At 44.2% G+C, this 12,205-nt stretch overlaps 1 protein-coding gene across 4 annotated transcripts in view; it reads right to left on the bottom strand.

Annotated features, from left to right (window-relative positions):
* Nucleotides 1–12,205, bottom strand: part of ADGRG2 (adhesion G protein-coupled receptor G2) — a 122,255-nt gene that overhangs the window by 2,897 nt on the left and 107,153 nt on the right. For all 4 annotated transcript variants that reach the window (XM_019431651.2, XM_019431652.2, XM_053891782.1 and 1 more), the window contains 6 exons: nt 11,586–11,707; nt 9,992–10,260; nt 6,386–6,485; nt 5,345–5,628; nt 2,984–3,085; nt 1,628–1,780 (listed from right to left, as the gene is read on the bottom strand). In XM_019431651.2, the coding sequence (XP_019287196.2) occupies nt 1,628–1,780; nt 2,984–3,085; nt 5,345–5,628; nt 6,386–6,485; nt 9,992–10,260; nt 11,586–11,707 (1,030 nt within the window). The remainder of the gene's footprint in view (nt 1–1,627; nt 1,781–2,983; nt 3,086–5,344; nt 5,629–6,385; nt 6,486–9,991; nt 10,261–11,585; nt 11,708–12,205) is intronic.

Here is a 12,205-nt window from a genome sequence, read left to right as displayed (position 1 = left end):
TTTTTCAAATTGCCTGTCCCATCCCTCATCCAACCCAGATCCTGGTGTGTAGCCCGAGGAGTCAGGGAGGTCTATCGGATGAGCATGTCAAGTGGTATTAAAAACCTGGCTGTTCTAGGGGCGCCTGGGTGGCTCAGTTGGTTAAGTGTCCCACTTCGGCTCAGGTAGTGATCTCAGTTGGTGGGTTCGAGCCCCGCGTCGGGCTCTGTGCTGACGGCTCAGAGCCTGGAGCCTCCTTCAGATTCTGTGTCTCCCTCTCTCTCTGCCCTTTCCCTGCTCCTTCCCTTCCTCCCTCCCTCTCTCTCTCTCAAAAATAAACAAACATAAAAAAAAAAAACTTGGCCATTCTGGTGGCCCAAAATGTACCCCCACCCTCACTGGCAGCCATCAAAAACAGCTGTGCAAAATGTGTTGCTTCAGTCAAACCTGACTCCCCAAAGGATGGATGGCAACACAAGCTAGGCAAATGAGGCTTCATCTCTGAGTTGTTTCTAGAATATGGAAAAATCTGGCTTTAAGACCTCCAAACATTTTGGTCCAAGCTAATAGGCTCTATTGATATGTTGTGATTCTGAGGATTCATGATGGCTTACCTCATACCTCCGATTTCTCTGCTTTGAACTTGCTTTCTCATGCTAACAACTTATTAACCAGCCCTGAAGCTACTGCCTGTACTCTGTTTACCTGTATTGAGTCATTCCTGACACAGCCATTTGGCACAGAAGCCAGAGCTCTTACCCTGGTAGCAGAGCTAAGGCCATGTGGTAACTGTTTCCCATCTTCTACGGCAATGGTTCTCAGTGAAGGGGGGGTGCATGATTTTTACCCCTCCGGGGACATTTCATAATGTCTGAAGGCGTTTTTGGTTGTCAAAACTGGGGGGTGAGTGGGTGGGTGCTACTTGTATCTGGTGGGTGGAAACTAGCATGTTGCTAAACACTCCCAATTGCACAGGACAGCCCCCCCCCCCAACAGTTACCTAGCTCCAAATGCCAATTGCGCCAAGGTGGAGAAACCTCGATTTAGAGGCACTCTATTGCATTTTTCAATTCTATATAAACAAGCAGGACCTCCCATTTTTGGAGGGTTGGAAAACTATGTGGTATATAAACCTTCTCACAAACTTATTTGAATTCGTCATAAAAATAACTAATGTCTTAAAATGATGAATGAAGGCTGGGGCGCCTGGGTGACTCAGTCGGTTAAGCGTCCCACTTCGGCTCAGGTCACGATCTCACGGCTTCTGGGTTCGAGCCCCGCATCGGGCTCTGTGCGGACAGCTCAGAGCCTGGAGCCTTCTTCGGACCCTGTGTCTCCTCTCTCTCTGCCCCTCTCCCGCTCATGCTCTGTCTCTCTCTCTCTCAAAAAGTAAACATTAAAAAATGTTTAGATCGTCATCAAGTCCCATCATGAAAAACTAAATCCTAAAAAAGTAAAGGTTTTGGTATTTGCTCTAAAATGAGTAAGTCTGGATGAATAAACCTTCTCTTCTATAACGGAACCGCATTGTGATCCACTAGTCCTATGTAATTTTTCTCTTCGCTGAGCAAAAATGTCATTAAAGGATGAAACTACTTTAATAAAAACAAACACTAGCTTGAGACATACTGTACTGAGACCTACGTACCGTTCCCGCTCACGAGTCCCGAGCAATCGCTATTCACCAGCAGCGTGGTGGAGTGTGTGGAGTTACTGTTTGACTGCAAGGAATTTGAAGAGCTGGACACTCCTTGGTTTACGGTCTGCTTCTTTAAACCATTAGTAGCAGTTTTACTCCAGTCTATAACAGAATAAGCATTTCAGAAAAACCAGATGGAACGCTGAAGCTCAAATGCAAGAGACAGATCATCGCGGTATAACCTGTTCTATCTAGCAACTGATCTCGCTTCCATCTCTTGCAAAGAACTCACACATTTCACAAGGTGGTGTGATAAAATGTATTTTCATTGAAGACTATATACATCTGTGCTTTAAATGACTTCCCGGTTAGAAGTAAGCTATATTCTCTTGGACTGAAGTCCACACTGATTCGATTGTGTCTGTAAATATCCCCTGAATTAGGTAGTAGTCGGGAGCCCAGGACTATCTTAACAAGAACACAAGACAACTGTGTTGTGATGACTGATGGCTCTTAAACGTTTTAGAAGAACCGCACCAACTGTACTGCCATTTTCCGAGTACAGATCTCATGCCACCAGATCTTTGCAATATTGCAAAGGTTGTGTTCATGGGTGGTATTCGTGTAAAAGGAATTTATTTTTTCAAACAGTACTTCATTTTTCTTATTTTCGTGCAAATGAGCAACGTGCTCTACAATTCGGCAGGGCGTACCTGAAAATAATTTCAAAATAACCAAAGGTATGCTAAAGCTTATATACAAAGACTTGCCTGCTAACAAATGAAGCAACTGACCACTGGGACCTGTGGTAAAAAGGTTGAGCCAAGACATTTTTTTGTAAGAAAATAATATGCTTTATTAAAGAACCATAGAATTTTTAGAATGTTCTTATTTAATTTCCAGTTAGTTAACAGCGTATGTAATGTTAGTTTCAGGTGTACAATAGAGTGATTCAACACTTCGATACATCACCCGGTGCTTATCACAAGTGCCCTCCTTAATCCCGCCACCTGTTTAACCCATCTCCCAACCCCCCAGGTTGAGTTAAGACTTAACAAATTCTGAAAGCAAATATCAAAACTCACTTTGTGTAAATGGAAAAACTGAGCTCAAAAGGAAATTCTAAAAATTGCACTCTTGTTTCATGTAAGAAGCAACAAGCCCATTCATTCTATTGCTCGTGAAGCTCCCAGGTCCCAGACGGGAATAATTATTTTTTAATTCACTAGATTTTATTCCCTAACGTTCACAATTGGGATCTGTTCATTGATTTCTAGATCAGACGGCCTTTTGGCATTGATTGCTTTAGATCTTAACTTCTGTCTTTTCTTCAGGATTTAAGAGGAGAAAAAGGTAAATCTTTACCAGAATTTTCAGCCAGCCGTAACTTTCCACAACAAAGATACCGCCTCCATTGCTTTCTGACGTTCTCTTTCGCTACACAGTAAAAGATGAATATGAAAAATCCTACGGAGGAAAAAAAAGTCACATAATTCCAAACTAAGACCTGAATATCATGGGCTTCCTTTGCACAAAAGATAAAATATTTGGCAGCTATAGGCAAAGTGAAATTTTGTAAATAAAAAAAAAAAGTCCAAAGTCCTGAAAAAGTTTGCTATTGAAAGACACCCTGCAGGGACTCTTTGTAAGATAAAAAAAAAAAAACAACAAAACTACTTATAAAAGTGATGATAACTCCGTATTTCCAGAATTAAACTGTCCCTCCTCTCACATCCTGCCCTTGGCCTTCTCTACCTTTGCAAGTACAAGCCATCCACTCAGGATGCCAGCTCACACCGAGGCTCCTACCTCCCCAGCCTTCCTTCCATATTCATCCAGTTTCATGTTCTGTCAAGTGCCACATCCTTGTCCGTCTCAAATCCCTGACTCATCTTCTCCAGCCCACGGCTGAGTCCCAAGCCTGGTACCCTGCGGTGATGTCCTCGTCTGCCTTCCAGCCTCTCTCTAATCTGCTCAAGGAAACTGTCCACTGGAGACCTTGGCCACAAAGAGAGCGACACTACAGACCTGAAGAGGCACGCAGGCTCTGCCTCCCACCCGCCTTCTTCCTGGTGATGCAGGCACCGGGCTCCCCACTGCTCCCATTCCTCCAGGCTTTTGCCAGTCAATATTTGCTGAATGAATGGACAAATTCTGAATTCTCCCTCTCCTGAAGCCCCAATCTGTCTACTTGAAAACCTTGCATTTTAAATCTCAGGTTTGCTTCTAGTAGGGTACACGTGCCCATCCTAAAGACACGTGCCCATCCTAAAGCCCATCTTGACTACTGCACACCTTTATTTATTTGCCACCATGGGCGGCTACCCTTGGCCACCTAAGGAGAGAAACAGCGTGTATGGGAGAGACCAAAATGGCCCTACCTAAGTCCCAAATCAGAACCTATACACATCTCTCCTTTAATGGACCCCAAAGCCCTGTGAATTAGGCATTCGTCCCTTTTCAGAAATGAAACGATACACTGCTTTCGCCCATTCCTATTCTAATGAGGAGACATTCTAGGGAAATGAAGACAAAGAGGCAGGTTCAGTTTCCACATTAAATATATGAGGATGGGTACCTTGCTTTCGTGTTTGTGAGTAGTGCAATTTGGGTATTTTTTTTTCTTTTAGCATGCCATTATGGCAGAGAAAGCTTTTCTGTTTACTACTATGTAGCGTAACACCTGGATGTACCAATTCAGAAGCTGGTACACCGTTAAGTCAAAATTAACAACCATACGTAACCGACAAGCATATTAACTGGCTTCCTCCAAATCAGAACGGATAGCCAAATTAGGCATTTGAAGTCAATCACGGGTTGGGATTTCTTGGAAAGCCAGCAAAACGATCCATCGCCTGACAGAACTACAGGAGGACGCTATGGGAGTTAAAAGCAACAAACAGGAAAAGATGAAAACAAGCGGATGAGAATGCAATTAAAAGGCATCCCAACAGAGGATTTGGAATAAAAAGAAACCAAGAGACATGAATTATCGTTATTGTAATGTAAACCTATTAGGCTGCTTAGCTTTTAATGCCAAAGTACTTCCATTAAAAATTAAGTACATCTGACAAGTCTTTTATAACAGTGATCTGAAAGAGGTAGTAATTTTGCTTTTCTGAACAACACAACTGGACGGGCTCCGAAACGGCTGCAGCTGAGTCTCAGTCACAAACGGGACGCTGCAAAGGAGATGCCCAGAACCTGCCCCTGTCCTGCGGGGGGTGGCCTGGCACAGCATCTTCTCAGGATCAGCCACTGGGCCAGGCTGCGGCCACTGGGGTCTGTCTGTTGACTTCACATTTATCACTACCTGCAAATCAAGCACAGACCTAGAAGGTTGGAGCGGCAGGACGTCACAGGGACATTTATGGTACGTGCGCTCTTCTGTATGCATGTTTACCTCGATCAACAGATTTAAAAAAAAAAAAAAAAAGGAACCAAGTGAAGGAAGAGTGACGCCAGAAAGAGCTCCTGGCAGGCTCCCCTCAGTATGTTCCCTCCGAGGAGACAATCTGGATAAGAAGGAAAAATACCCCTTGCTGAATTTAGCGAATGCCTTTCTTCCAAGGATCTTAAAGCATGCCCCACCTTGTCAAAGATAAATCTGTTTTTCAACAAATCAGTCTTAAGCTCTGAAATAAGCCACTCTGCGGATGCTCTAACTTTTAGATAGCTTTAAGTTCCACTGGGATCTTTCATGTGTATTTAGCGCCAAGAACTTACCTTGTAGGGTGTTAAAGATTGCAAAGAGATACATGAAGGTGATGTTAACTGGTCCCCAGGCAAAGAAGGCAAAACCCCAAGTAATGCCCAGCAAAAACGTGAGGCCGGCAACGCTCCTCAGGTCCTGAATGCTGGTTTTTCGCTGGGCTCCGAGTTGTTTCTTCTTTTTAATTCGACAGAGCTGAACCAGGACCACAATGAACATGCTGATGTTCAGCAAGAATATCACACAGAAATATCCCACAACTGTAATATAGAATACAGCATTGCTGTTGATCCAGCAGCTGGAATTTAGGGGGGGAAAACAATGGGGAACGTATTACAGTGCTGCAGCACGGTTCAAGAGGATACAATGAATCTATATCGTTTTACTGAAACATTTCCTAAAAGTAGAAGAAGGAAAAAAAAGATAAAACCACTGTTCTCCAACAACCACTGAAAGCTCTAGGGAAAAAAACCTACCAGTCTATTTTAGGACACTTGGGTATTACAAGTATTTAAAAGATATTCTTTGAAAACATTCAGGATTTTACCCCCTTTAAATACTAGTAACTCTATTCCATGAGTCTTTACTAATATAATATAGCAGGTATTTCATATGTATCAGAGGCTTAGAAAATTATTTTCAAAACACTTTTTTTTTTAGAGAGAGCAAGCAACCATGAGCAGGGGAGAGAGACACAGAGAGAGAGAGAGAGAGAGAGAGAGAGAGAGGATCTCAAGCAGGCTCCATGCTCAACGTGAAGCCCGACGTGGGGCTCGATCCCACAACCCTAGGATCATGACCTGAGCTGAAATCAAGAGTCAGGTGTTCACCCGACTGAGCCACCCAGGCGCCCCACCCATTTGTTTTTGTAATACTTAAGTAGTAAAGTAGTAGCATGGCATTTTCAACTAGCTTATCTCATTACATACATAACTGGGAAGGCTGCTACAAATGTTACTGGATTTTGTTAGGGTGGAAGTCAGGGTCGATATGCTTTCTTGGAGAATTCTGTTTTTCCAGTTCACTTCACATTCCCTCCGGGGCTTTGTACTCACAAGTCATCCGGTGAGCCATTAGGGAATTTCCCATAGGATCCAAGGCCATAGTTATTTGGAGATATAGCCAGGACGACGATCACAACCACAGCCGGTACCCCTGGAAGATGGGAAACGTCAGTCACGCATACTTCTAATAACCAAGGTGCTGAGGAGAAAGACTACAGATCACGTGCTATTTTTCTCTGGTAGCAGACTGGTGAGCTGTTCACCCAAGCCACTTTCTCTTCCTCCTGGGCACACGGTGGACATCTCCCAGCCTGCTTTGCAGCTAGGTGTGTGTGGCCACATAACTAGGTCTTGGTCGATGGGATGTGGAAGATCTGCTCCACCTCTAGGCCTGCCCCATAAAAACTTCCTGTGAAATCCTCTACTCTCTTTCCTCCCAAATTCAGGGCAACTTTGGAAGTCCTGTGTTGAGGCAGAGTCTCCAGCAGCTTGGATCCTGAATAACGGCAAGGCCAGAGACTTCTCCACTCCTGCTGACTGGACTGTGCATGAGAAATTATCTTCTCCTGAGACTTTTTGTCGGCCACACAGCTAGAGTTTCCCTTAACTTACACACATCTGGGATGTAATTTTGAGTCTCAGGTGGCAGGCAAAGGGAAGGACTCCAAAACGTAACCCAAATAATCCACATATTAGGGTTACCAGCGACTCCTGGCAGCTCTTACATTATGAAGCCCAAATCTTCAGTTGATCATCTGGAACCCACTGATGGATTGAGGAGCAGACCTGGTTGATTTGAGGATGCTGACTACAGTGGCTCTCCAAAAGGCCTGCTGGCACTTCCACTAAGAGAAAGCACGAGAAGGCTCTTCCCAGCTTAAAATGGCGTTTGGCTGGGAAGGAGTCCCTCTCATCCCCCATCCCGTCACCTCTCACTCCAGTCCCCGTGGACATCTCACACTCTGTGCACACAGACCGACCTGACATCCAATCTCAAGGCCCTGGCAAATACAAAACAATTTCTCCTCACAGGTTGGGGTGCCTGGTACAATCTAACGTAGTATTTCATTTAATTCTTTTCTATTTGCACCTTACAGAGACACTGACATGTGGTGGCTTCCTAGGTGAGACACTTGCCTAAAAATAAAATATCAGGGTTGTGGAGCTCGTCTAGGACCTTCGGGAATGCGGCCTTTTGGTATTCACAAAGACAGAATCCATGCCCAATGTCAGAAGCGGGGACTTAATTTCTGGGGAGAAGTGACTTTTCTTTCCGGAAAGGTGTTCTGTTATTCTTGACAAAGACAGAATGGCAGGTGCAGTAACAAGGGCAGTAAGTGGTAAGGTTTTTAAAAGCCCTCTTGGTGATTCTAATGTGCAACCAATGTTGAGAATCACTGCCTTAAATTCACCACATCAGTGGAGGGAAACTGAGAGTCAGAGGCTCCAAAATAGCAGATGACCCCAAAGTTATGGACGACGTGATCACAGGTGTATAAAAATATACGTAGGAAAAGCTAGGGAGTGAATGAATGAATGAAAATACTCACAGGGGTTCCCAGTGATTGGCCTGCCTACTGTCAGTACAGGCAGTATTTTTTTACTTTTCCTTTTTTTCTTTGCAGCATTTTCCATACTTTATTACAATCAGGTAAAATTTGTATTTGAACAAAAGGAATATGTAGCCTGAAAAAGGGGAGTGAGTCTGGGCGGGATGGTGGCCATAATTCAGTGGAAAGGAAATGCGTAAGAATTCAGAAAGCCAGTCTGGGCTGTTGTCAAGTTGTGTGGATTGGGTAAATCATGTTACCACTTTGAGCCGGTTTCTTCACCCGATGTTAGTAATAACGGCCTTGTGCTAACCTCACTGGCTCATGTTTCATGGGGTTACTTGTGTGAAAATACACTGAAAAGTAGGGCATTATTCATAATGTTATATACTACTTCTAGATTATCTACAAGGCTGTTCAGTCGAGAGGTGTTAGCTGATCATTTTTTCGCCAGAGAGAGCAGAAACAAGACCACTGGTGCCAACAGAGAGCCAAGTGAACTTAATGGCAGAGCAGAACTGTAGGGCTTTACAACATGGTTATTGGCTGCCTTGTAAGGTGTTAAAAACAAGACAACAGGCCTAAAATTGGGTCACTTATGCTACGCCCCAAGTCATGAACCCGAGACTTGACTTAATTAGTTTCAGCTCTTCCAGAAAGGGCATCCTAGACCAGTCGATCAGGAATCGTGTTATCAGTACTCGTTAGGTAATCTGCCTGACAGACACCTCCATCATCCCCTAAAGGAGAATAACCTTGTAATAATCAACCCGCCTCTTTGCCTAGCATAACTTGCTTGTTCCTGTTCCCTTCAGTCTATAAAAGTCTCTCATCTTGTACAGTTCCTTTCTATCTGCGTCTTAGACTGTATGCTGCCGATTCATGAATCACTGAAAAGAGCCGATAAGATTTTAAAAACGTAGTCAGTTAGGGCGCCTGAGTGGCTCAGTCGGTTAAGCGTCTGACTTCGGCTCAGGTCACGATCTCGCGGTCCGTGAGTTCGAGCCCCGCGTCGGGCTCTGGGCTGATGGCCCAGAGCCTGGAGCCTGCTTCCGATTCTGTGTCTCCCTCTCTCTCTGCTCCTCCCCCGTTCATGCTCTGTCTCTCTCTGTCTCAAAAATAAATAAACGTTAAAAAAAAAATTAAAAAAAAAATGTAGTCAGTTGAGGGGCGCCCGGGGGGCTCAGTCGGTTAAGCGTCTGACTTCGTCTCAAGTATCTCACAGTTCATGAGTTCGAGGCCCTCATCAGGCTCTGTGCTGACAGCACGGAGCCTAGAGCCTGCTTCGGGTTCTGTGTCTCCCTTTCTCTCTGCCCCTCCCCCGCCCCTGCTCACCTTCTGTCTCTCTCTCTCTCTCTCTCTCTCTCTCTCTCTCTCTCTCAAAAATAAGTAATAAAAAAACATTTTAAAAAATACAGTCAGTTGAGTTTTGGTTTTTTAACAAAAATAATGAGCTCCCTAATAACAGAAGCATTCAAGCAGAAGTTAGATCATCTTCAGTCAAGGATAAGCCACAATGAGGAGGCTCCTACATTTGGTGCAGAGTTGAGTGAAGGGGCCTTCAAGACATGTGCCGTGTCTCAGACTTTGTGACCCACCACCACCAACACGTGGCATGATCTGAAAACTGTGTCACTGTGGCAGTGACGTTCCACCGGGTTTTACCTGTACGTTCATCTCATTCTGCTCTTCTGAGGATAGTGCCATGCGTGTGTGTAACATCTGGGACACACAGAATAGAGTGGGGCTGGCTGGGAGGTGGGGGACTGAGAGCTGGGCCTCATTATCACCCCGCTCACCTCTTCAACTTATTGAGCACCTTCTGTGTGCCAGCCCTGATTCTAGTGACTGGAGATACAGAGAGGATTCATAGCCCCAACCTAAAAGGGATTTATGTTCACAACCAATCCAGCGTAATATACAGGTGTTCTAGAAAGAGACTGGACAAGGTCGCCCTGTGGGCAGTGCAACGTATAGGGACAAAAAGCTGTTTTAGAAACCTGCCAAGTGTGACCTGCTTTATCACCGTTTCTGTGTAATGAAAAATCAAGATACTGGAGCGAAAGCAGAGAAAGCCCAGGCCACGTGCAAGCAAAATCATACATACCCCAACCGACAATGCAGAATTTAAGGATGTATTTCCGGATGTAAGTATTAAACACTTTCACGAGGGCCAGGTACATATGGAATGCTTCCAGGCCCATCCATGTGAATGAGACCAAGAGAAAATAATGCAGAAATACGGCCACTGAGATGCAGAGGCCTCGCACGTCATACAGAGCAACCCACGAGTCCAGGAGGAACACCAGGTTCAGCAGGAGCAGGGCTGAACACAGCTGGAGGAGGATTTTGGAAGGGTAATCCCTCCGAATCTTTCTAGAAGGAAAGGACAAGGAAGGAATCAGCAGCACATTCTGACAGCCCTTGTGTGAGCGTATCTAAGAAATTTATTTTTATTCTTCGGTCAATGTCTACATGCATAAATTTCTTCTCTGTGTGTGTGGGAGGGGCAGGCATTAAAGTCAACGACCGTAAGGATAACAACAACAACAAATCGAAACAGAATATCCTGTTATAACAATATGGAAAATTTGTATTGACATTCCTGGGGAACCTTTTACATGCTGACTGTTGACCCATCCTTTCAAAGAGTTTGTAGGGGAATCTACTAAGCCCCCCACCCCTCATTTTCCCCAAGCTATCGCTAGAAGCATTGCTGTCGCTTCTCATATGATAGGCTCCTATATTCAGATCTTCAAAACATAGCCAGGTGCCCTAGTTATCTCATGTTATTAGTTAAAATGAGATCACGGAAAGAAGAGTCTGAACTATAGCTAAATGAAACGGGCGTAGGAAATTACAGCTAATTGATGACATGTACACATCTATGTGTGTGAAATTAGACGTGGTGAAATCATTCGGAGTAATTTAGCCTCATTAATCGTATTTCCAAAAGTCCACTAGAAGATCTGTAGTCACAGCTGGACCCAAAGTTTGGCACTGAAAGTAAATTTGTGCGTTTCCTGATCAGTGTCCAAAATCTAAATCCCAGAATGTACGTACCGTTTAATTCAGTTAATGTAATCGAAGTGCCTGTTTTCTTTGTTTCCAACAGAATTTGTTGGGAGGCCCCACTCCTCCCCACAGTGACCAAAGGGACCCTTCGGGTAAGCCAAGGAGATGCCATTATTTGGAATGTCATTCTTGCTCTGACCTACTTACAAAGCTGCGCTCATGGAATATCTGTATTTTTCAATGAGGCTTTACACCTTTTATTCTTCATCCTCTCACCTGCTAATGTTTTCCATCTTCTGTGTTTGTTCAGAGTAACTTCAAAATGTAATCAGTGAAGGATAGCTCTTAGGCTGTACACAAAAGTATGGTCTATATCAGAGTATAAGCTGTTAGGTTTTAAGGTTTGCATTGATCTTTCATTTCACACGTAACGTCGGCTAGCTACGAGGCATCATTCTAGGGTACAGAGGTGATTAAGACGCAACCCCTGCCTTCAGCAAGTGCAAAAACTGGTAGGAGGAAGTGAGTATATTACCCAAAAAGCCCCGTTAAGTTTTGCATAAGGGTGGCACTTCTAGGCAGTATACAGGACGAGGTAGGCCAAGGAACGCACTTAATTAAGACCTTTTGGCAATGGAGGGGAGTACTGTGCCTTAGAATCCAAGTTCCCAGTGTCGGATACTCACTCAAAGGCTAAGTAGGTTACAAGAGTAACTGACAGAAAAATCGACGAGAGCCCACAACCAATATATGTGATAAACGTCAGAGCCATCATCTGAGTGGGTGGCAAGGATGTTCGAGATAGGTCCTGGAAAATAAAATACTGCTTTCAAGACCAAATATTTGAAATAAATAAAAGAGCTAGGATTTACAGTTATGGAGTATTCTACGTGTCCATCCACAGTTCATTCCACAAAACTACAACGTAGACGCGATTATTATCACCAGAAAAAACGAATGAAACTGAGCCCCAGCGAGGTTAAATAATGTGCCCAAGGTCACACAACTATGAAACGGAGGAACCAGGATCCAAATTCTGGTCTGGCTGACTCCAAAGCCCAGACGCTTATCAGTGTGTTATGATGCGCTGGAAAAGCACTGGGCTAGGAGCTTCAAGACCTGAATTTGGCTTCAGGCTCTTCTATTTCTTAGTTCTATGACTGTGGACAGTCGCTGAACCAATGAGTCTTATTTCTAACTTCTTACAATGACAATAACAACACTTCATTCCACCTATCTTGCAGGCCTGTTGGAGAGACTACAGAAGATAATTTATGTCAAAGCGTTTGGTGAAAATGTTAAAGTG

The sequence above is a fragment of the Panthera pardus genome, unplaced genomic scaffold (assembly GCF_024362965.1).
Source record: "Panthera pardus isolate Hobbes unplaced genomic scaffold, ASM2436296v1 HiC_scaffold_27, whole genome shotgun sequence".
In the NCBI taxonomy this organism is placed as follows: Eukaryota; Metazoa; Chordata; class Mammalia; order Carnivora; family Felidae; genus Panthera; species Panthera pardus.
This window is presented reverse-complemented; position numbering and strand designations above follow the sequence as displayed.